Genomic DNA, 26,235 nt, shown 5'->3' on the forward strand with positions numbered 1-26,235 from the left:
GAGTCCTGAGAGGACTTCCTTATGATGTTGATAAACATAGTACTGAACCTACGTAAGGATTCTTTTGCCAGCAGCCTTAGCATGTAATGCCAAAGTTACTCAGCTTTATAGCACTTTAGTATCAAGACAACAGATGTGTGTATATGGTACAAGTGCGGCTGATGCTGTCAGGTGTCTAGATGTGTGATTACGATTCAGCTCCACAAGCTCCTGTCAGAAGTAACAATTCCCTTGCTCTTCCATTTGCCATTCAGTTTTTGTTTAAGAAAATTAGGGAACCCCTCCTGTTTTCAAAGAAAACATTGGAAATTACTCACTGTGCTCTTCTCAGACTTCCTTATGGGTTCAGGATTTATGAGAACATTAGGGAGCACCAAACCCTGCTCATCTGTCAGAAGAAAGCAATGTTCTCTTGTATTTACTGTTTATAACATCTGCAAATTATTCTGACTTCTAGGATATCCTTTCTCTGACATCCCTGCTATGTCTGCAGGGATGCAGGTAATACCCCAAGAGCACCTCCTTCTCACAAGTGAGCAAGATAGTGCAGTGGACTCTCTTACTGCATGGGAGCAGCTTTGTGGGGCATGCACAAGCTCTGGGCTGGAAAGCACCTTGCATACTCCTCAGCACCAGCTACCTGTGCTCTCTTGTCAAGAAACAGGTATATTAGGGTGTCTTGTGGCTTTGCATGCAACAGGGACCTTTGTTTGGAAGAGCAAATGGAGGTTTCAGAAAAGTGAGCATGTTGAGGTTTCAGAAAAGTGAGGCTTGGTACTTTGCCAAACCTGCTATGTGGTGTCAGTGACATGGTTTCCATAAGAATGTTTTGCAAAGGCTTCATTGCCTTTTTCAGATCCTATCTTGTTCCTACAGACAGCTTTACTGGGGAGTGATTCTGCAGCCTCCCCACAGGTACCTGTGAGGTACATGACATAGTAGTGCAAAGCCCCCGCCACAGCACAGCTCCTTCTGCCTCTGTAGGCTCCTACACAGACATGCATCTTCCAGTGAAGATATCAGTCTATTCCTAACCATGTCAAAATAGAAATCTCTGCCCCCTCCCACCATTCTGAAGGAGATAAGGGAGGTATTCTTAAAAGTAGCACTTGTTAATTGTTTTCAAGAATATCGGTTCAATTACTTGGTTTGCTCTGCTGCTTTGTTTGAGTGGACTGCTTTTTAAAAAAAACAGTTATGTCAAAACTAGAAGCAAAATATCAACCGTAGAGGCAAGCTGGGTCATACCCAGTTGCACTACAAAGAACAAGAATATGTTCAGCTCTTAGATCGCAATTGTTAGCAGGCACAAGACTCTCATCTCTGCTACCTCTATAGGCTCTTCTCTCTAGGCTGGCTTTTCTTTGATGGCTTATATTTGAAGCATCCAGTGCTTTATCTTCTAGTGTTTTCTATTGATTTTGCTCTTATTCTACTCCTTTTTTCTTCTGTAGTTCTTTGCCTTCTGTTGTATCCCTTGCTGATCTGAATGAGTTTCATGGATTACAGCATCCCTTGCCAGCAGAGCAAAGCGAACTATTTATGTGAACTGAACATCTGTAAAAGGGAAATTCACATGAGCTCAATAATCTCTCAGATGAAGCACAGTAGCCCCAGATTTCACAGATATTGTGGCAGCTCATAAGCTTCAGATTCAAAGCTGGAGTTGTCCTTTCCCAGAATGTATCAGTGCTCAGATTCGGGATTATATTTAAATCAGTTGTATAAAAATAAGCAAGCAGGAATATCAACGCCTTTGTGAGTTTAAATTTGAAGTTCTTAAATAGTAAGAATGAAAAATATAGAAGTCTGTCTCTCTGCCATCGTTGTGTTTCATTACCCTATTTTTGAATGAGAGTCTGATTTTCAGCCTAAAATATGAAATGAAGAATAGATTTGAGAATGAGATAAGGAACTCAGCCTTCTCACAAGTGTCTTTTCTGTCTACACTGCTGGTTGGCTTCCAGATATAGTTTGGCTCTACCTCGCGCTCAAACAGTGGAACCTCACACAACTTTGAATCCTGGCAGTGTATATGTTCACATGTAGCCTATCTGTCTAGATGTTTTTTATAGTTGGCAGAGTATAATAGGCTTCTCTGGGGCGTGACTTGTCTTACTATGAGGTAGACTAACACATGAAGTACTTTGGAGGTAAGTCATACTTTGGGACACATTGCTTGCAGACAAAGTTTGACTATCCAGGCCAGATGTCTTCATCTGTACTACTGGTGTCCAGAGTTGGTTCACTCTGTCCATGAGAAATGGACACTTGGGAGGAACTAGCATTGGGTATCTGTTGGTGGACTGACTTGGCTTTCCTCTATCTATCTATGTGAACTTGCATGAAAGAGCACTTGGTCTCTGCTTTTTATCACATTAATGCAGTGAGAGCAAGGTTCGGCTCTGCTTAAGAGCCCCAGGGTTGATGTCTGAGCCCCAGTGGGCACCTGTGTGCTAGTGAAGAGGGTGGTGGGTGCATCTAAACTGAGGACAGCATTCTTACCTAAGCTTACCAGCAGTGTACCTGACACCAAGGCAAGGAGCAAGCTGGAGTGCAGCTTGCTGCAATAGGATAAACAGTGGTGAGTAAGGAAAGCCTGGGACAGCCCCTACTCATGCTGCTAGGACTACACTCCTGGCAGTGCCCTAATCAGCAAGACTGAAGCTTGCTGGAGCAAGATGGGTGGGGGTGGCAGCATGAACTGCCTGCTGGGAGGTGTTGCATGTATTTGTATGGCTATACAGCGAAGTGACCAAGCACTGTGCAAAGTAATGAGGGATGTAGGTGGTTTCCACCCACTAAAACTTGCCACCTCTGCTGAAAATAAGGCAGAGGGACAGAGAACTGCCAGGAAATTAAGAACCTCTTCACCTCTCTCTCTAGGTCGTTACCCACAGCAAAACAAGGGCACCTACATCCCAATCCTAGTAGGTAATGTGCTGAAACCCGGTGAGTGGGGAGCCAAAATTACCCACAGAGAGAACAACTCCATTCGCCTGTCCATCATGTCCTCTGCCACCTGCATCGTTGGGAAGTTTCGTTTGTATGTTGCTGTCTGGACTCCCTTTGGCATCATCCGGACACAAAGAAACTCAGCAACTGACACTTACATCCTGTTCAATCCCTGGTGCCAGCGTAAGTACCTTATCTAAGTCAAAGGTTCACACTTTCTGCTGCCAGGCTCATCGAGTTTTGGGAGAGTGTGGTCCCAGGAAGGAGAGCTTAGTATCAGGGAGGTTGAAGAAATGCCAGTTTGGGTCTGGAAACTGTATAGTAACTCTGCCAAGAGAATTTGGTGTGGGACAGGATCTGTCAAGTTACATCACTGACCACCACATTTAGGATTGAACGTCTGCAGTCAAAAACTTGCATGAATTCAACCTGCTGTGGCATCACTGGTGGTGGTGCCTTCCTGCCACTACATGACATTTGCCCTTTTAACATACCCTTTACTGGTGACTAATTAGCAGCAACCATGCTCTCTGTGAAGAACAAAACATTTGGCAAATTAGTCCTTTTTTTATTACCCAGTGGGTTGAAAAAGAATTTGTATTTTTAAATCTCCCCAGACCAGATCTTAGACTGACAGAATTGTATTTTACCCAATGAACTCTGTGTGGCTTTAAGGAGAGGGCATGGAGGACCAGAGACGTTTGGCTCAGCCTTCTGACAGGCTGTAGCACTGTGTCTCAGCTTCTGACACTTGTCAGGCTCCAGGTCATACATATTACTGTATATTGAGGTCAGCAGCTGACTTTAATATTTTCCTGCCATCCTCCCTTCATCTTTAAACCTTTTACCAGAGTATTTGCATCAAATAATCCCATACCAAACAAGGGCCATCCTACCTAGTGACAAGTAAGTTTGGCATTATTAATAGAGCCCATTATTCAGCTGCACCACTGTCAGTACATTGCATGATTTGTGCTGAATTCATTACTTGCTGTTGGTCCAAGGGAATATAAGCAATGATTAGTTTATGCATTATTTAAGAACATATATGTTAATGCTGCATAAAGCGGAGTTAGTTAAGTGGGAACAGGAGGGAAGGGCAGGGCCCAGGGCCCATGACACCGTGAAATGCTTCTGAAAGCAGTGCAGAGGTAGGTACCTTACAGCAGCATGCTAGGAGTTTGTTCTGGGAGAGGCAGGAGAGTGTGTAACAAAAAGAGAGGAAGCATTGCCAAAGTTATGACCTACTGTGAGCAGACAAAACTAAAGGTTTGTGAAGACATTACCAGCCTCTCACAGCTCCAGCTAGGGAGGTGTAATTCTCCACCCCAGGGTAGAGCATCCCTTGGCGTTAGTTCTGGGTGTCCTAACTGCCAGTTTTTTAGCCAGCATGGTGACTCTGCAGTGGCACAGCATCTACTTGTAAAGGGATAAACCCCAAAGAAAAAAAGCTTCTTAAATTGCCTCATTACTAGCACACAACAAGCTAGGGCGGCATGCAGCCTTAGTGTGGAGAAAAAATGTGATGTGGGGGGCTTGGCTACCCCACAGTGGTGTGTCTGGGACTACACAGGCTGATCAGAGGCACTAGTCAGGGGGTGGGAAGGGAAAAATCAATCCCTTCTACACACCCCTTTTCCCACCAGCCCTGTGTGCTGACTGATCCACTTCAGTTTGTGACTGGGCACTATGCTCTCCTGTGCCCTCCGTCCCTCACGCACACCAGAGCCGAATGGGGCCAAAACTGAACAAGATTAAAACCATGGCATGAGCAACCCAGAGGGAGCAAGACATGCAGCAGTTTCCTCCACCAGCAGCAGCCATCCATTGCCCTCAGACCCAGGAGAGGCAACTCGATGTCACCCCTGGAGGACCACATTTTCACCACTTGCTTACATATTCAGGTACCTTGATGGTTCCAGGTCCTGTCCCTTGTTGAATATTACAGGTTTCATTTTCTGCATGTTTCATGTGGATTTATTCTCATTTCTTGCCCCTACTTTGACTCCTAGGTAGTTTGAGCTAATTGACACCTGTATCTGCCTTTTCCCCTTTCCTTGTGTTAGAAAGCCAGAGACTGCCTTTCCTTGCTTTATCCCCTGGCTGGAAAAGATTGTTCAGTGGAATGACAAAAGGGCATAAAAACTCAGGCAGTAAAGTGCAGAGAAAACAATAGTTTGAAAATCTCCTAGACTTGTTTGCTGGGTTAATAGCTAAGCAGAAAAGTCTGAGTGAAAAGCACCATTAAAAGGAGAGAAGGCTGATGCCAGGAGTGAATGGGGATTGGGGATTGTTGCAACAGGCAGCAGAGTATGGGCTCTGTCAGTGTCTAGCTCAGCTTTCCAACTCATCATTTTGGAGAAACATCAATGTGTCAGTATAAGCTTTTCTTTAAGACAGAGGCATTTGTGCCCTTTCTTACTGCTCCTTTTCTCACTGTAGTTCAGTGTTGACATATCTTCCCAGCCAGGGATGTGGGGTTTTTCCTGCTGTTTCAGAACAAGTTTGGATACCAGTCAAGCTACAGAGTACTTTGCTTCCAAAATCATCAGATGCTTTCTTATGTTTTAATCCCCTTAGCTACATTTAAGGCTGATCACCAAGAATATTTTAAAGATGCAGATGCAGGGCTTGATTCTGCCAAATGACATGCACCAGCCCAAACATGTGGGAATTCAGCAAGCTAATGGATTGAGATTTCACATACTCAGGTGGAATTTGCATTACTTAGTGAGCAAAGTAAAGCCTGTGAGGAGAGGCATCATCCTTTCTTCAGCCAGCTGACATATTTGGGAAAATCAGGTTTGCTTTTGGGCATGCAGAGCCCTCTTCAGTTCCCTCTTCAGTTCTGAAACACGATACAAATGGCAAGTAGTTAAGGATAACTTCTAGGAGTTTATCTTAACTCTTAGCAGTATCAGACTACATGAAAGCAGAGAAAGGCTCCTTTGATCTGGATACTTGTAAGCTGTTTCCAAGGAGGCGCTAACTCCTAGCAACTTTCTGCCGGGGAACATTCAATGCTTATCAGGACAAGACCTTGCATTGACTTGTGTGGCTCTCACCCTCCCTCAGGTGGAGATTCATAGTGCATCTGAGCAAGCTGCAGACTCTCAGAGCTGAGGTGTGCATTTCATTCACCCAAGCTTCCTGCAAAATGCATTATATGTAAGCAATTGAGTATATTGCAACTTTATTGAGTCACAGTATCACAGTATCACAGTATGTTAGAGATTGGAAGGGACCTCAAAAGAGCATCTAGTCCAATCCCCCTGCCAGAGCAGGAACACCAAGATAAGGTTACACAGGAATGTGTCCGGGCGGGTTTTGAATGTCTCCAGAGAAGGAGACTCCACAACCCCCCTGGGCAACCTGTTCCAGTGTTCCATCACCCTCACTGAGAAGAAGTTTCTTCTCAAGTTTAAGTGGAACCTCTTGTGTTCCAGTTTGTACCCATTACCCCTTGTCCTATCATTGTTTGCCACTGAGAAGAGCCTGGCTCCATCCTCAGGACACTCCCCCTTTATATATTTATATACACTAATAAGGTCACCCCTCAGTCTCCTCCAAACTATAGAGACCCAGCTCCCTCAGCCTTTCCTCATAAGGGAGATGCTCCACTCCCTTAATCATCTTAGTTGCCCTGTGCTGGACTCTCTCCAGCAGGTCCCTGTCCTTCTTGAACTGAGGGGCCCAGAACTGGACACAATATTCCAGATGCGGTCTCACCAGGGCAGAGTAGAGGGGAAGGAGGACCTCTCTTGACCTACTGACCACCCCCCTTCTAATACACCCCAGGATGCCATTGGCCTTCTTGGCCACAAGGGCACAGTGTTGGCTCATGGTCATCCTGCCATCCACTAGGACCCCCAGGTCCCTCTCCCCTACGCTGCTCTCTAACAGGTCGTTCCCCAACCTATACTGGAACCTGGGGTTGTTCCTGCCCAGATGCAGGACTCTACACTTCCCCTTGTTATATTTCATCAAGTTTCTCCCTGCCCAACTCTCCAGCCTATCCAGGTCCCGCTGGATGGCAGCACAGCCTTCTGGCGTGTCAGCCACTCCCCCAGCTTAGTGTCATCTGCAAACTTGCTCATAGTACACTCCATTCCCTCATCTAAATCATTGATGAATATATTAAATAATACTGGTCAGTGACACATTTCTCCTGCTTAAATATTCTAATACAGTTTGAGGATTAGTAACATGTGGTTAACCTTGGACTCTTCTTAAGTGTTACCAGTCATCCAAATTTGGCCCAAAAGCATTTTCTTGCACTTATAGCTAAATCCTAAATTTGATCTCTCATAGCATAGATTCCAGGTGGGCAAAATGCACACAGAGCTTCATCCTTCTGCTATATTAATACAGACAAGCACTAGCAGCTGCAAGGCAGCATACTGATCTTGGTCCTGGAGGTGGAGTAGGTTTTGTAGATAACCTTATTTAGCTCTTGAAGCTTTGTGCTCACTTTAGTGCCGTCCTCTTCCAGTGAGACCCACTCCTGCATTCCTGGATTCCCATGGGAGTGTGTTAAATGGAGGCTGAGTATCAGGGCAAGATTGCCACATCCACCCATCTGTGGTGCTGCTGTGCTCAGCGGTCACTGTCTGCACTACAAGATAGAATTTCCAGCTCCAGGCAGTTGCTGTAGTGGGAATGGGGTCCCCCCATAGTGGCCAGGGCCCTCTCATGTTTACTCACTTTCGCATATGGAAAGGGCTGTTCTTCATTCCTCAGCCTTGAGCCTGGGAATTGAGTGGGATTCCTCGCCTGCAGTACTGTCTTCCCGTGGAGTGTATTTTCACCTTATCCATCTTCAAACAGAGAAGCACAGAGGCTAATTTGCTTCTTTGTAGCATTGCTAGTGTCTTAGTAATTTCCCAGGATGAAAGAAGTGAGTAAAAAAACCCCTTAAACTGCTAGAGAAGAAGAACAAACAAACCCAGCACATTTCCATGGAATTCTTCCGTTTGTCAGATGTGAGCCTCCACTTGCACAAAATAATTAGGAGTTGTACTATGTAGAGCACGCTTAGCATCAAAGTAGTCACAGATGCCTCATATTTTCTTCTAAACAGTCTCAGGGGCAGTGAAAGCTGTCAAAAATCAAAGCAGCTGGTTTCTCTGGGAAACACAGAAACACTTTTTACTTTGTCAAAAACCACAAATATTTTAAAATAATTGACAGAGAAGTTAATCAATTTTCATCTGATTTAGCAAAGATCAGGCAGTCTCAAAATAACATAAGCATCTCAATTGATACCAACCAGATCAATATTGATATTTTTAATCCCTGAAAGAAAACAACAGCTGTCAAGAAGGCATATGCACACACTTCACTGAATACAGAACTGTACAGAGGAAGGTGTGAGTTCTCCTTCTTTAAATGCATTCTCTGCACCATTTGTGTGGATGTGCCTTAAGAAAATTCAAAGCTCACTGAGAGAATGCATATAATTGTTCAGTCAGCAAATCAGGCAGACCTAGCCTGATGAAACAGAGCCTAGATGATCTGTAACATCTGCAACATTTTTAGTGGGATGTTATGCAGAACTTGTTCAGAGCTGGGAGCTGGCCCTTAAAAAAATAGAGTTTCGTAAGTATCAGAGTCCTTGCTGGCATAAATGACTGCACCTTTTTGATTCACTGTCAAGTTTTAATGCTTTCTTTCACCTAATAGCCTTTAAATATAATAAACCCATGACCTTCCACTTTGTCCTTGGGTAAAGGTTCACTAGGTCAGGGGTAATGACAAGCCTATATGGAAACTTATTGATGCCCCAGCCCTTAGAAGCCTGGTGAATACCAACACTCCACCAAATGCAAAAGTGGGTCTCAGACATTCCCACCTTAGGGAAAACCCAACAAAACCTGCTGCTTCTCTGTTTGCTTGGATTTGGAAGCAGTTGGCAGAGGCTGTACAACATCCCTGTCAAAAGCATAATAGGAAACACTGATCTCCTCAAATGCAATAAAGGTGTGTTGTATCTAGCACCTGCTTCTGTATCATTCGTTGCAGACTAATGTGGAGGTCATTATGTTACATATCTATTCATAATGCCTCCTGTATATATATCTTCAGAGAAAACAGAACTCCCAGCAGGATTAGGTGTGTAGACTGGTAAAACCCTTCATGTAGCTGAAGCCAGTGTAAGTTCTGCCATTGATTTTTTCAGAGGGCTCAGATTTTAGCTTTATTTTCAGCCAAATTGCAGTTTTATGGGCAAATGAAGAAGCTTGTGAGGATGAGGTTCAGAAGGAAGTACAAATCTGATTCACATTTCAACAAAATACAACGAATCAATAGGCTTTTAAAAGTTAAATGATCCTCTAGTAATTTGTAGTGGGATGCTGAAGAAATCTACAGTAGTGAGTGGTAGTTTGCCCATATCAAACTACCAGAGGTTACTGCTTCCCTTTAATTTCCTATGTGGTACCACATTACTGATTTCCTCAAATTAATTAATTCCCATACTATTAATTGTTAAGCTGTATCTCTTAGTCTCAAAATACAACAATTGGTACAGTAACGAAATCCTCAACTATTCTAACATCACAGAATCACAACCTGCTTCATACCTGTGAATGTCTGAATGTTTCATATCGTTTGGGGTTATTTATGAATGCTAAAAGGGAGTTATTTAATTCTGCAAATCATGTTTGCAGGGTGAGGGCCCAGGCATATGTTCTTGATATAAGACCAATCTAGGATATACCCTTTGTATATGTTTTGATAAAGTTCTCCTCCAAGTACTTTCAGTTTTCATGGACACACTTGAATTTCTCCCCGTATTAGCTGGTCAGTCAAGCTACATGGGGGAGGGATACTCCAGTCAATAGCTTACATACAGAAAAAGTAATCAAGCCCTTCTGTTAATACATTATAAAAACTGTATTCAATTTTTTTTAATGCACTACAGATTTTTCTTTAGATCTCTTGACTTGAGCTGTTTTCCATTAACATTAATAGGTTTGAAATTGTTCTTTGATCTGTTTGTGTGGATGCAGAATTGCGTCATGGTGCTCCAACTTTTAAATTAGTGGTACACAGTAATCATAAAATTCCTGATAAGATGTGACATTTTAATCTTACTTTACAGATCCTGAGAAAGCAGGCAGGAGTTGTCAGCATTTTTGCATTTTACGTGCTTTTAAGTTGCTTATCATATTCCTGACTGGGTCACTACCTCCTTGTACTCTGTTGAAGCAAGTAATGCTTTGTTTGATGGAAGAGGGGTGCTTTTTATCAAAGATGACTGTATTATATGCTAAGATGTTTTATTTGTCCTATATGAAAACTAAGCAACTGTGTTAACATTTCTTTTCGGTGAACTGATGCAGAGGATGCCGTGTATCTGGATGATGAGAAGGAAAGGGAAGAATATGTCCTGAATGATGTTGGTATTGTTTTCCATGGAAACATCAACGACATAAAATTAAGAAGCTGGAGTTACGGTCAGGTGAGCTATTTAGACATTCCCTGGCTGCTCCCAGTAGGACAGCAAGTGAGTTTAATTGTCTGCAGACTGTGGTCGCGACTGTGGGCTCTGGAGTGCACTATTGGTCACTGCTTCAGAAAGGCAAGGGGCATAATTTTAAAATCGTGTGAAGTGGGTATATGCCTAATCCAGAAAAGCAGTGTTATAATAGCTAATATTCAAAGATCTTGATTTGGGAGCATATTTCAGATACTAAAAGACTGCCGGTTCAAAGTTATAATCATTAGCTGAGATTTCCACAATGCAGTAATATTTCTGCTGCTAAGTTGTTCCTGCTTCAGGATCAAAATGATTTGGAGAAAGAGCAGAAAGATTGATTGATTGATTGATTGATTATTGATAGATTGATTTTTAGCAATAGGTTGCACTGCTTTTTGACCCTTCCTTAGCAGTTTGGCAGAAATAATTCTGGCCTTCTTGGGGGTCAGCTTGTTCATATGACAACCTGTGATTTAATCCCAGAGTTTTAAATTTCCTCACTACAGTAACCAAGCAGGAAAACCTCTTCCTTTGCTGCCTGGACTTGACAACATCAGTCTCCAGTGAACTCTTACAGCCTGGGGAAGCACTCCTTGTCAGGCTGCTGTGCAGTATTGGTGTACCTTCAATAACATCAGACTTACTGTTTGACTATTTTACCTCAATCTGTTTGAAAGCACTAACCAGCCTGAAAAACCCTGCGGGATGAAAGAGTTAAGTTGTTGTGTGAGAATGGCAAAAGGCGTTAATGTGCAGAATCAAAATAAGCAAAACTCACGCTAGCTGTCACTTGTATATGGTAAACTCTGCTCATCTCACCTCCTGGATTTTCACAACAGCACAATGAAGAAAGTATTGAAATATTTCCTTAATGCTTTGGTGACAGATCCATTCAGTTTTCGTGGCACCTCCCTGGCACAGCCTTGCATAAGGGTCCTTCTTGCTTTGCTTTCTTTCCGTCAGCTAAAGACAATCTCAGAGCTTGAACTAGACGGATTGCCAGTGTGCTTGCCCTGGAGAGCTCTTTGAACTCACATCTGTCTTGTTTCCTTATTTAAGGGGACAATTTCATCTTTTTTCCTGCAGCAGCACTGCCTTAGGGAGTTCCTGCCTTTGCACCATTCTTTTGGTTGTGTCAGTGCCGTTGTTTGTTGGGTCTGACTGTTATCTGAACTGTGATAAAAATAACCCTTAAATTAGGTGTTGACGGAAAGGAATTCCATAAGCTGATGGTGCCTCTGATATAAGAGATGGGAAGCCAGATCCTGAGGCCAAAGCTGGTGTGCCTTTAAGTTGACCAAAAATGCCCCCTCCTGGCCCTTCCTTCCCCCTGCAAGTGCTTGTGCAACCGTGCTGTGAATCAGACTGGAGATCTGATCTAGCTGAATGAGCATCTTCTTGATTTCTGTTTTTGGGGTTTTGTTTCAGTTTGGGTTTTTTGTTGTTGTGTTGTTTGTTTTTTCTTTCCTTCCCCTGAGTTATTTTTCGGGCTTGCTCCCTTCCTGGATTTGGGATTCACTCTGTGACAGATGTAAGGGGAAAGGAGGGGAATGAGTGTCTGGAGCTTAAACCAGCTACTGGATTTATGTCCTGAGATGCTAAATTTATGGCCTATACTGGCTTGGCCTGAAGTGCTTATATTCTGAAAATCTGGCACCTTCCTGACACAAACACCAGCCTCCCTTGAGAAACTGCATTATTTATTTGGTTTTGGTAGGAAGTAGTTCTGTCTGTGAGGTTAGGGCTGTTCCATAGCCCTCTGTCATGTACTTTCATTCTATGTTGTCTGAAGTTGGAGGACCTGATTTCCACACTGTGCCGTGGTGCACTCTTAGCTGTCACTTGCCCATGTGAAAACTGTGGCAGATGCATCTAAGGGGGCCAAGCAAAAAGCTTTAATGGAATCAGTCATTTTGTATGGGTGTAACAGACATCTCAAACTGCAAAGCAATGCAGAAGTACAGTTCCCTCACTCTCAGTGAAATGAATGGTGTGATATTCCTGACCTTACCCTGAAAACTTCCAAGCATTAAAACCAGGCATCTTCCTCATTTTCAGCAATCTTAGATGTTAAGAATAAGAGCATTACTGTGAGCAAGTAAAAATACTAGCAGCATGGCCTATATTATGGATATATCACCCAAGTATGCACTTTATATTTGTGATATATAGCCCTTTATGACAGTGTAGGTAAAAGCATAAGGCCGCATACAGTCATGGAGAGGAAAAGTATTGGGTCACATACAAAGTACAGATAGACTCAGGCATGGTAATATTCTCAGGCTAAAAAATTGCTTTGACCAATGACAGCTGGAAGCTTTAACTCAGGTTGTAAATTAAAAAAGAACATAGAGTTCAAAACTGGGTTACTAGGGGGAGATTATTCTTGCAGCTGCTGTATTTGATGAGCAGCATCAACATGAGAGGAGGAAAGGCAAGAAATATGGACCAAGGAATAAAAACAACAGAGCAATTGAAACATGGCTCTAATGAATGAGGTTGGAGATGATCCTTGTAACATGACTGTGATTCTTTTCTTCTAAGAAAGCGTAGTCAGTCACTCAGAAAAGCCCACAGGGAATTCAGGGGAAATGTTGCTTTGAAACAAATCTAGGCACATAGGAATTCTCTAGCTGTGAAATGTCAGAAGCTGGGTGCTATATTGTTCATTTGATGTTGGGGTTTTTTGGTGAGAAAAATAAAATTAGGCAGGTGGTCACAGAATTCTTGTTGCCATCATGAGTTGTCTCATGTCCACATGTTGAGCTGCATTAGCTTTGCAGCCCACTGTGCAAATGTGATTCCATAACATGTGTATTTGGTCAGATCAGACCATAATCAGTAGGAGATCACATATGCCTGCAACTGACTGTGAGAAATACAGCCCTAACTCAACTAGTGCAAACAGCCCTTCTGACTTTGATTTCAATGGAATGTCATCTATTAGGAACAGTTGAGCATGAAAGAGGATGCCCACTGAAGGCCAGCCCAACTAAACACATTGCTCTGTAATACAGTGCATGTCTGTGTGCAAACAGAACCCCTTTGCCTATGTGCTTTCTCATGCCTTGATTTTCGTCTGCAGTCTTTCCCAGGTGTCTTTGACAAAGTTCCTTGGTCCTGAATTTGGTTTATTTCTATTTCAACTTGTGTTGAGAAGACAGGGCCTGCACCTGGCCCAAGTTCACTCACTTGTCCTGGCTACCTACTGCTGCTCTAGTTCCTCTGACATTTCAGAAGCATTCAGCCTCACAAATGCTGTGTTCCCATTCCACTTCTCTCTAGACAGCATTTTCAAGCCAAGAATGAGAGCAGGAAACTGATTTAGTTTGATTTAATATTTTCAAATCCCTGGATAGTGAAGAAGAGCAAAACTCGATTTAGAGTTAAGGCTACTCTGCATCCTACTGCAACAGTGTAAGGCAGCTAGACTTTACAGCTTTTCCTATCTCTTCTGCTGTTAATCCAGTTATTTCACAAGCATTCATGTCATTTTGTAAATGCTAAGGTGGAAGGCAACAACCCTGATAGCAATTTCTCTTTATTCTTTCTGTAAATGCTGGCAAGATTGACAGTGTCTCATAAACTGTAGATGAGAAAGATTTAATTTGCAGGGTAAACTTCTTATTAATTTAACTGAGGTCTTAGGCATTGCTGATGACTTGAAGTGCAGAAAGCAGATTTTGATCCTAATGAAAGTGATAAATCATTGGGCCAGACCAGAAGAGAAGTGAACTTGAAGCAAGAAGGATTGCTATGAAGGCTCAGAGTTTACATTATCTGCTATGAGGATAATGGCAAGGAGCGTCTCCGCAGCATCTCTCCACCCAACATTATTTACATCACGTACCAGTGGAGAAGACTGGAGAGTCTACTGTGCAATTATACAGCTTCTCAGGGATGATACAATATTAGGAGTAGGTCCCTGGGAAACACTGATCTCTCTTCTCTATTTGCCCAAACACCATTAATACAGTTTTGCTCAGACTATAAGGTGTTACTCACTAGTGAACATCCACTCCAGAGAAAGTAATTCAGTGCATGTGTGGGTGATGATGAGAGAGGTGTGTTGCCTTGTTTGCTGAGAAGGCAGTGGTAACCTGAACAATTAAAGCCAGGTAAGCTCAAGACAGAAGCAGAAAAAGGGGCTTTCCTTGGCCAGGAAATATCTGAGAGTGGTAAAACATTGTGGTGCCTCTGTTTTCTTGGTTTATGCCAGAGCTCTGCTGCTGCCTGCGATGTCATCCCCATCCCACCCATCTTCCGTGCAGCATCAGCAGCAGTCTCGACTCTTTTGGGCTTCTTTTCCAGCACCTCAGATATCTTCTCCTTTGCCTTTCCCAAGGCAGCCAAAGCAGCAGCTTGGACTGGGCTTTTGCTCACTTCCTTCAGGAGGCAAACCTTAAGATCTCCCTTATCTGCCAAGAAGCCCTAAGCCCATCTGGAGACAGCTGCAAAATCAATGCAGCTCTAGTAGCAACATGAGAGCAAAAATCCTGTTACAGGGAATTACATCTTTAAGGATGCAAGCATAGAACATAAAACCTAACACAGCGACTGGAAAAACTCTGTGGAGTTTCTGTCACTGTCTTGAATGTTAATATAAGATTGTGTATCTAGAAGATACTTGTTTCATTAATGTGCATTTCCCTGTCTCCTACCATTTTCTAGGGGAGAGGTATTTTCCTTTGCTATGCAGTTTCTCCTCAGGAAAATGAAATACACTGCAGGGCAAGTTCTGCGACAAATGGTTTCTGGTCTACTTAGGCACCTCTGCCCTCAATTCATTCGTGTGCTTGTTCATGGTGGATCGAAGAAAATGTACCTTTTCATTCTATTTTGGAAGAAGACTACTTTAGGTTATTTGGTATTTTTGATGTCTACATTTTGTAGTCCAGGATTAATCTATATAATCAGTGTTTGGTTGTTAATTTTAAAGAGATTTAAAAATTAATTTAAAAATATGCCTTTGAATTATGTTTGGCAAGCTACTTATTGTTCAGCTTCCCAGCATTGCATTGCCTGTGTCTGAGAAGTCCTGAAATTAACAGGTCTAGAATCTGTGAAGGACACGAGGTCCTTCATGAGCCGACCAGCTTCTTGTAGTTGTTATTATAATATCTTCCTATTATATACTTGTTAGCACTTAAAATTTTATGTTCTGTCAGAAAGGCAGTGTTGTCATTTCAACCTTCTGGAAACCGGACTGAGATTGAATTGAAAATTGCACTCTCTTTTCCCTCACAGCCTCTCACCTTTTTTTCTGCCATACATGGGCGATTATTCTGGAAAAAAGCTTGTATTTTTAACAGAACTTTGACTTGACTAAGCTGATGAGCTAGTATAACAACAGTAAAATATAACTTTGCTTTCCAGAATAAAAAGTGATTCAGTTTTCCCTGCTGTTTCCCTTTTTATTTTCTTTTATCTAGTTTGAAGAGAACATTCTGGATGCTTGCCTGTTCCTGATGGACAAGGCAGAACTGGAGCTCTCTGGGCGTGGAAACCCAATTAAAATCTGCCGTGTTGCTTCAGCAGTGGTAAGTAATGGATGCCTAATATGTGTCAGAAATTACTTGTAAATCATAGAATAGTTAGGGTTGGAAAGGACCTTAAGATAATTCAGTTCCAATCCCCTTGCCACAGGCAGGGATGCCTCATACTAGAAATCAAAGTCAGGCTGATTGAACTGGCTGGCCCTCATGGCCCTATGTGCTTACTCCAACAGATGCCAGATCAATTGTCCATTCTGACCTCTAGGGCCTGGCTTTTTATTTTACTGTACTAAAGGTGAAATACGTATGTTTGTTCATCTCATTTTCCTAATGATTGTACCTCATTGGCAGGAAAGATACTTCCAGACATTGCACTCCTGGCATGATAACATTTCGTGTGACACTGTGCTCATTTTCCATTAGCTGAGATAATTGTGAAAACTCTGCCACGGAGGAACATGCCATGCAAGGAGGCATGGGTGAAATTTGGGATGGGGAGCTGAGATACTTTATGTGGACTCTATCACTAACCTCCATGTGGTCTTCAGACACTGCAATCATTACTGTGTTTGATTTTTGAGCCCCAAATGGCCTAGTTAAGCTGAGAACATTTATATGTGCTACCTTGAGCCCAGATGAAAACACCGTGAGAGTTGTCCTCTTAAATATGGGGTCAACAAAACTTACAATGCTTGGAATGGAAGTACCTAAAATAACCAGAAGCAATGAGTAAGGAGAAGACTTTTCATATCTCCACTTTTTCCAGCTACTAGGCACCAGGAGTCATGTGGGTGCAAGAGCAGCCCCATCTCTTATGTTCAAGATGGAAGACTCATCCACCATGTGAAAAGAAGAGGCTGAGTCCTTACCTCTGCCTTCTAGAGGTCTAAACTGAGGACTTCCTCTGCCCAGAATAATACTCTAATCAGCAAGCTGGTGTCATTAGGTGTTCTCCCAAGGCAGCCACTAAACACCCACAGCTGTATGTGTGTCCACAAAACATGGCTGCAGGGGCTGACTATCATCCTGACTGAGATAATGCTTTAACTCACTTGTTACAGCATTTGCCCAGGCTTTAAGAGAATGGGCTCTTTGTCTTGGATGACATTGAAATGGGATCTCCAGCCTCTCAGTGCCACATGCTGAATCTTGCATAGCAACATGTGAAACAGAATAGCTTCAGCAAGAAGTATTGCGAACACCCCTACTTCTCTTTCTCTTTTAACCTTTTGGTTAGCTCTTTCACCTCAGACATTAGAAATATGGCTTCAGACCTTCAGATAGAAGAAAGAATTTAATGTGGTTCCCTCATTCCTGGGCTAGTAGATGTAAACAGTCCCTCATACAGGGACCATGGAATCTCTAAGGGCAGAATAGCACAGAATTTATGAAGCCAAAGAAAGCTTAAATATTTCTTGGGTTTTGAGCCACTCAAACATTTTAGGGAGGTGGAGTGCTCACCGTTGGAAATACAGGATTCAATGGACTTCAGGTCTAATCTGCAGGATTAGGCCATAGTTGAGTGGGAGTTTTGGCCACCTGAAATCTGGACCTCAGTAAGAAAAGGCCAAGAGATGTTGAAGTCCCACCTTCTGTCTTTGCCCTTACTCTTGCTCAAGCTGAAATGTGCTGGTGCCGAGCTCGTCTGAGGAGGTGCCCCCACACTGGAATCCTTCTGAGCTATTCTGACATTGCAGACTGGGTAGAGTCATCCCCTTCTTCCTCTCTTTACAGCCAGATGAGAGCCTGAAGATCAGTGCAATGCCCTGTCCTTGAAGTGTCTCTTTTCTTGGCGTGTTTCCCACAACAGTGAGATGGGCACAACCCCTTAACCCTTGGGTTATGACTCTGAATACTTATCTTTATTCAGTCCTAGGGTTCACAGGAAGTCGATTTTCTAATTATGAAACAGTAGTTAATCCAACCAAAAGCTTTTAAATGAGAATTGTGATTTATTTGGCTGGTGTGTAGCTGTTCCACATTAGCATAATTAAAAGGTACAGAGCAAATGAGATTTTTGCACAGCCTCAACTGGTTTAGTTCAGATTGCAGCTAGGAGATATATTGCTCGTTAATGCCTATCAGTATAGCCATTAGTCAGCAAAACCCTTTGCTCTGTATAATCTTACCAGGGGGAAACTTACACAGCAAATTCCTTCTTGTTTTCATATGTGCTGGACCAAAGAAATTAGTTTCTGCTCTAAAAATAGCAGTGGACTGATTCTCCTCTTGTTCTGCTGTAAATTAGGAGTGATTTTATGAAAATCTCTGGGCTTATGTGGACAGAAAAACAGACAATGTTAGGAAAGCTTCCAGCTTAATATTTCTGAAGCTTGCTTATCCGTGTATAACTGATCATGTTTATTAAAAATGCATAGCTGTAAGCATGTTTAATGTTAATAAAACTGACTAAACTGGCAACACGAATACTCAGTGTAGTTGTTTGATTTCACCATTTTTTTAAAGTGTCTGATCTTCTTTCAAAATTGTTCAGTGATGGAGAATCCATGGCCCTTAGCAAGATTGCTTTATTCATCTCATACCTTCATAATTAAACATTTCTATCTTACTTTTAGCCTAAAATTGGCTATATTCAGTCTCTCCCATTCTATCTTTGTCTGCTGGGTTAAAGAGCTCTTTTATATTCAGCCTCTGACATCCCTAATGGTTGTTTCCTTTGTCCTTAGATCAACTCCAGGGATGATAATGGCGTGATTGCTGGATCCTGGGACAATACATACACTTATGGTGTCGCACCTTCAGCCTGGACGGGAAGTGTGGATATTCTTTTGGAGTACTACAGTTCTAAACAACCTGTGCGATATGGCCAGTGCTGGGTCTTTGCTGGTGTCTTCAATACATGTAGGTATCAGTGAGAAAAATTCCACACTGTTATGTGATTCTTGCATAACAGAGAGAGCTTTTTGGTTAAACTAACTAAAATACTTCCTGGCTCTGTGATGTTCAGGAGTCAATAGCAGAGATACTTAAAAATATATGGCTAAAATAGATGGTTTTAAATAAACCTTTGGCATCTCCTTCAGTTTGGCTGCTCTTCCACACAAATCTGTTAACTATTGGTTCTGTAAAATGTGTTCAGTGACTCACAAGGGTAAGTTTGGGAGAGAGAAAGTTAGTTAGGAAATCTGAGATGAACAAGGGGCTATTTATCTAGATATGCAAGATGAAAATATTACCCAATAAAGGATATAGTGTTTCTGCTTCAAAAAGGCCAAACATCACCTACTGATGATTGTTCCCAGCAAAACTGACGTGCGCTGTAGCAGCACTTGTCTACTGGCCACAGTTAACTTTTTCTATGGAGTTCGTGAGCCAGAATAATGCAGAAAATGTTGGCCTGGTTTATGAATTGTCTAGCACTACAAGATCAAGTCTAACCACACTTGCTCAAGCTAGAGTTCCAATGTTGCAGCAAACTGGGTGTTGCAGGTTGTAATACCCAGTAGGGAAAGCAGTGTTGGATTGGTCCCATTTTTTACTGTCTAGCACTTTCTAACAGCATCATCTACTAATACACTTGAACACACTGCAAGCATATTAGCAGTCAAGAAAAACTCTGAGAGTGTAAAAAATGTGTGTTATACAGATAATAGGAACCAGATTTGAAAGCAGTGCTTATGTCAAGTGCCAGTGTAGATCCAGTCAAGCAGTTCCTATGCTTACAGTGCTGGCCCACAGAAGAAGCTGAACAGATATTTAAAGTGCCTTTCTTAAGCCCAGCTGATCCTCCTTATAAGCACCATCAACATATGCATTTAAGTATCAACCTGGGAGGGACCAGATCAGCTTAGGACCAAGGGAATGCAATGTGAATTTCTGCAGGTTTGGAGGCTACTTTACATCAAGTACTTTTCAGACACAGATGAAGGTCTAAGATTTGGTCCTTATATTTAAGCTGTGAAAAGGAAATTACAGAAAAACTTTCTGTGACCCCTGTCCCCTTTTCATTTGCGTCAATACTGTCACATATTGCTGTTTCAAGGAATAGCATTATACTTCTCTTTATATTATACTTCTATCAAAAGTGAAGGATATTAATCACTCACCTTCTGCAGCAAACATGGAAATGGAATAATTAATGACAAGTTACAAGACTAATTCTTCACCCTTAGGCAACCCTGGACATCTCTGGATTTTCACTTTATTTTTGCTTGTTCTGTACATGTATGTTTCATTTTGTATATAATTTTCCTACAATCTGGATAATTGAATTTCATAGCTCATTTTGGTTACCTGAGGTAGTGCAAGAGCTATTCAAAACAGCAAGGACTTTAGAAATAAAGCTGCCTTCTGTCCATCTAGCCTTCTGCTATCACATGCTTCTCATAGCTGCAGTAGAGGATGTAGTTTCAGGTTTCTGTGCTTCTCGTAGAGTCATAGAATTGTTTGGGTTGGAAGGCGCCTTAAATATCATCTAGTTCTCTTCAGAGACTTCTTTTCTCCAGGCTGAACAACTGCAACTCTCTCTGCCTGTCTTCATAGGAAAAGCTGAGTTCCTCATCAACCAGTACCCCTAAGTCTTTCTCCTCAGGGTTGCTCTCAATCCATTCTCCATCCATCCTGTATTTGTGCTTGGACTGTCCCAACCCAGGTGCAGGAACTTGCAATTGGCCTTGTTGAACTTCATGTAGCTGTCATTGGACCACCTCTCCAGCCTGCCAAGGTCCCTCTGATTAGCATCCCTTCCCCACAGTGAGTTAACCTGCCCACAAAGCTTGGTGTCATTGGCAAACTTGTTGAGAGCACACTCAATCCTACTGCCCATGCCACTGACAAAGATGTTTAACAGTGACAGTTCCAATATTGACCCCTGAGGGACACCATTTGTCACCAGTCTCCACCCGGACGCCAAGCTGTTGACTGCAACTCATTGCGACCATCCAGCCAATTTCACTGAGTGATCCATCTGTCAATCCATGTCTCTTCAGTTTAGAGACAAGGATGTCATGTGGGACAGTGTCAAATGCTTTGCATATGTCCAGGTTCTCTTTCATATATCTGGAGAGGCTCCTGTTTTGATGTGGGGAGGCGCTGGCAGGTGCTCCATCCTTTGACACATGAAATGGTTCATTTTATTCCAGATGCAGTGGCATAATGAGCAATCATCATCCAAAGAATCTGAGAGTTGTCTATTTCCTTCACTACCTGAGGTGGCACAGTCTGTACATGATGCTTCTGAGCCTCTGCACAATGCAATGTGTTCGAAGAGGCTCTTGCAAACATTTCCTATGGATACAGTTCCTTGCAGTGGCTTTCACAAGCCTCTTTTGTTCTCTGCCCATTGCCTCATCAGGATTTTTCTAGATCACAGACAGACACATCCACCAGTTCTCTCTCCTTCCTTCTGCACTGGCCCTGAATCACCACTGCAAAGTATTTTGCCTGCAGGCCACTGTGAAACTGGAGCAATGCAGCAGAAACCTGGAGTCTACTGTGTTAAATGGAGGGACATATTTATTTGGGGAAAAACTAGATTCAGTTTGCTGACTAAGTTGGTCAAGTCAGAGACATGGCACTTTGGACTGCTGCAGAGATTGCTGAAATATAAAGTCTGTTGAGCATTATAAAATGAAAATGTTGTCCAGTGGTTGATCTGATAGGTAGCCATCTACATGTCCAGCTGCTGACTGCTGCATAGAGAGGACAGTAAAGGTCCAAACAGCCATGTGCAACTCACAGGGTTGATTTGAGCTGATTTTGAGTCTTCCTTAGCTGCCAGCATTTTATCACTGTGACCAGTCCAGCTTTCCAAGGTTACAATATTGTACATTCTGGATAGTCATCCATTAAAAATGCTAAAACATTCTGAAAAATGGTCATTAATCTTGAAATTGTCAGACAAATTATTTTCAATGAGCCCTGATGGCTCATGTGCTGCAAGCCTGGGAGGGCACTTGAATTAAGTTTAATCAATAGGTACATATGGTATTGGATGCACCCAGGTAATTTGTCATCCAGGAACTTGAAATGAATGTGTAGCGTTACACTTTATTGGGAGTCACAGTAGTGACACTAATGAATATACAAAACCCAGCAGTAGGAGCAAGGGCTGTTCAACATTGCAGTATCAGAACTATTTTTAAATAGGATTTTCAGTAAAAATATTCTCCTGTTCAAAAAAAACCACCCTCCTCTCTGTTTTCTGCAGAACCATGTTGGCTCCTAAATTGGAAAACAGGAACTTTTTTTGGCAGAGAGACAAAATATTTCATCTGGAGAAGCTGAGATATTGTGTCATCCTGCAACCCCAGTCCCCCCTGGGGCCATGCTCCATGCCTGTTTATCAGCCAGGGTGCACCACAAACACAGTTGCCTAATGATACAGTACTGCACTTCAGACATAGCCGTAGCATTTCCATGTTTCCCAAATTTACCACTTGTCGAATGAGTGGAGGTGTTACCAGTGCTGCATTGTGATGCTCTGAGATTTAGAAGGGGGGTTCTTTTTTGATCCTCCTTTTAAGATCCTTTATGAGAAGGGACTGTTGACTCCAAAATACTGTTACTTAGCAATCAACAGAATCTATTTTGTTCAAACTAACTCTGACATTTCACTTGCAAATATTTCATCTTTGTCCCTTATTAGAAATAATTTTCTGCTTTATTCTTTGTGTTCTCCAGACCCCTTCTGACAGCAGATGTGAAACAGGAAAACTCTAAATTAACCAAAATGAGATGCTTTCTATTAGTTTTCTCTTTAGTGCAGTTTCATGATTCTTCTGGGTTACTGTTAGTAGGAGACATAATATATTTTCCATTTCTTAAAAGCTCAAAATTATTTTTCTTTGTGTCACATTTGGTCATGCAGCTGACTCGTTGCATCCAGATTTGCCCTGGAAAGCTACAGTGTAGTCGCTATGCAAGACTGTTCTAAAACTACTGATAAACAGCTGCTTAGGTTATAACCATTGCACCATTACATATCCTGAATGTTCATATTTTGGGACCAAATAAAATATTTAACATATTCTATATGAAGACAGATAGCAAGAAATATTTGGGTTGATTTGATAAAGTTTTCCCATTTTATTCTTGTTATTAATAGTTTCTCTCCTCTCATCCTGTCATTCATGAGCACAATCTTCATATTGTTCTTCTCATCACACTTCTCTCTTTGCCACAGTTCTGAGGTGCCTGGGGATACCTGCAAGACTCATTACCAACTATAGTTCTGCCCATGATAACAATGCCAATTTACAGTTGGACTTCTTTCTGGATGATGAAGGGAAACTGGACACCAAACTGACAAAAGATTCTGTCTGGTGAGTTCTCCTGACAAACGCCTTTAATGTGTCAACAGTATAAGCTGAAAAAATCACGACAGCAATGCCTGTGGTTGGTTTATTTCTCTGTGCATTAAATAACATAGCTAGCTTCTGTAAAACAGAATGAAGGGATTGTGAGTAGACTAATAGGAAGTGCTTGTCATGTAAAGAGAGGAACCCTAGGAGATCCCACTACTAAAGTTACCACACAGTGCACTTTCAAGCACACAGAAGAGCTGGAATGGGTTTGTGCTCCTTAGGGCCAGGCCATTTCTAAAAATTGCAAGGAGTAGAATGTGCACTTCCATGGGTCTGGAGCCAGGCTTGTAGTGATACCACAGTATCTATGGAAAAATGCCCTTCTAGTTCTGCTTCTGCCCAGCTCCTGCATTTGTAGACTAGTTTTACACAGTGTACATGCAGTCACTCCTGCAAATAGGTACTTCCAAAATAAATACAGTTCAGCTGAAACAGAAACAAGCCAAGGTATCATACAAGTTACTGAAATGCTACTGCCAGATTTATAAAAAGAAAAATCTCTAGGGACAATAAAAGGAGTCTGTGTATTTTTTCGGAGAAGACAGTCCTCTTACTTGCTCCTCAAATTCTTACTGTCTCCTGTCTGACAGGAGAAGTGTAGCATATATTGATTATATGCTCTGTTCCGTAGAAATTATATGTGGGCTATTGGGCCTCAAGCCTCTCCTCCTCAGAGTGCAGCAGTGAATGTGACCTCTATATTGCTATGTTCAGGAGATATTTGTTGTATTCAGTGTTCATATACCTGATTGGTGTCAACGACGTCTTGAACTTATCAGCATAGCTACTCATCAGCATGTTTCATTAATAACTTAATATCTGGAAGTCTTTATAATAAAATTGTAACCCATTCTGTGGTGGTGAAAATGGTTGAACCTGATGCTGTAACCTCTTTTATGTGATTTCCACAATCCATTACCAAGAGGGACTCTAAGGAAAACAACTAGGTTTATTCACATCTGGAGCTCGTATCACAGCATCACAGAATAGTTGAAACTGCAAGGGATCCCTGGAAGTCATGCTTACCCCCCTGCTCAAAGCCAGGTCAGCTAAAGCCAGTTGCTCAGAGATGTGTCCAGCTGGGTTTTGAATATCTCAAAGGACGGACACTCCACAGCCTTTCTGGGAAACTTGTGCCGGTGCTCAACCATTCTCACAGTAAGAAAGTGTTTCCCGATGTTCACACAGAATTTTCTGTGTTTCAGTTTGTGCCCATTGCTTATTGCACTGAGAAGATCCTGGCTCTGTCTCCTCCCCTCCCCAACTCCCTAAACATTTAAACACATGGATAAAATCCTGTTGAGTCTTCCCATCTGCAGGCTGAACAGTCGCAGCTTTCTTAGCCTCTCCTTGTGTACAGTCTCTGGTGTATCATCTACCCCTTCCAGCTTTCTATGTAGCAAACTTGTTAAGGGTGTAGTAGGTCTCACATCCAGGTCATTAATAGAGATGTTAAACAGTGTTAGACCCAGTATCAACTCCTGAGATACACAACTAATGACTAGGTTGCAGATGAAGTTAACACCACTGATCATAACCCTCTAATCCCAGAAGTTCAGCCAGTTTTCAATATGCCTTACTGTTCACTTACCTAGTCTATAATTCAATAATTTGTCTATGAGGACATTGTGGGAGATGGTGCTGAAGTCAAAAGAGGAAACCAGCCCCTATGCCTTGTCTCCCGTTGTCCGCTCAGTCATTCATTTCATCAAGAAAGGCTATCAGGCTGGTCAGGCACAGCTGGTCCCTTGTAAATTCATGCTGACTACTGCCAATCACCTTGCCCTTAATACGTTTGGAAATGTTTCACAGAGGAAATTGCTCTATAACCTTCCCAGGGATCAAGGTGAGGCTACTAAGTCTGTATTTTCCTGGGCACTCATTCTTCTCTTTCTTGAAGAAAAGAGTGATATTTGCTTTCTTCCAGTCCTCAGGAAACTCCCCCAGTCACCATGACTTTTCATAGATAGACATGAGCAGTCTTACAATGGCATTGGCCAGCTCCCTCAGCACTTTTGGGACTATCTCATTGGACTTCTGTGTGTCCAGTTTGCTTAAATAGTCTCTAACTTGTTCCTCTGATACAGGTGTTAATTTTTCATTGCTCCAAACTTCCACGCTGGTCTCAGGGGCTGTTCCTGAGGGTAAAGACTAGCAGCAAAAACCAAGGCAAAGAAGACATTGAATACTTTGGCCTTTTCTTAGTCTCTCGTCACCAGGTCTCCTGCCCCATTCAGCAGCAGATCCACATTTTCCATAGTCTTCCTTTTGATACTGATGTGCTTGCCTTTCTTACTGCTTTTCACATCCTTTGACATACTTCATTTGATTTGGGGTTTGGCTTTCCTAAAGCTGTCCCTGCATGCTCAGACAGTGTCTCTATATTGCTGCTGGTCGCCTGTCCCTAGCTCCACCTCCTGTGCACTCTTTTTTAATGTTTGAGTTTAATTGGGACCACCTTGTTCACCATGCAGGCTTTGTGCCACTTTTGTTTGATTTATTGCACATAGGAATGGACCATTCTTAAGCTTGGAGGAGGTGACCCTGGAAAAATAACTAGCTGTCCTGGATGCATCTTCTATCCAGAAGTGCCTCCCATGGGATTCTTCCAAGCAGGACCTTAAACAGGCCAAAGCCTACTCTCTTGAAGCCCAGGGTTGTAATCCTGCTATTTGCCTTGTTCCCTTCTGTTAGGATCCTTGGGGATTCCCAGTTTGCTAAGCTGCATCTGGTCTATGTGACAGCAGGACCTCAGAACCTCTCATGGTGCTGGTTCTTCTATGAGTCATAGAGCTGTAAAGGAGCAGTCACTCTCCAGAAACCTCTCTGCCTATAAATGATGTGAAACAAGACCCAGTGACTGGCAGTCTCGCTGCTCAGTCCATATATACTCAGTAATGGACTATTGCCACGCTTCAGACATTTCACTATCTATCTCATCCCTTCTTGCCTTCTAACCTGATCTATGAAACACCTCTCA

At 42.4% G+C, this 26,235-nt stretch overlaps 1 protein-coding gene across 2 annotated transcripts in view; it reads left to right on the top strand.

Moving 5' to 3' along the window:
• The window catches only part of F13A1 (coagulation factor XIII A chain), a 65,541-nt gene that overhangs the window by 19,449 nt on the left and 19,857 nt on the right, over positions 1 to 26,235 (top strand). For both annotated transcript variants that reach the window (XM_080610603.1, XM_080610602.1), the window contains 5 exons: positions 2,887 to 3,138; positions 10,299 to 10,417; positions 15,868 to 15,975; positions 18,618 to 18,792; positions 23,075 to 23,213. In XM_080610603.1, the coding sequence (XP_080466729.1) occupies positions 2,887 to 3,138; positions 10,299 to 10,417; positions 15,868 to 15,975; positions 18,618 to 18,792; positions 23,075 to 23,213 (793 nt within the window). The remainder of the gene's footprint in view (positions 1 to 2,886; positions 3,139 to 10,298; positions 10,418 to 15,867; positions 15,976 to 18,617; positions 18,793 to 23,074; positions 23,214 to 26,235) is intronic.

This window comes from Psittacula echo (assembly GCF_963264785.1).
Source record: "Psittacula echo genome assembly, chromosome: 2".
Classification (NCBI taxonomy): domain Eukaryota; kingdom Metazoa; phylum Chordata; class Aves; order Psittaciformes; family Psittacidae; genus Psittacula; species Psittacula echo.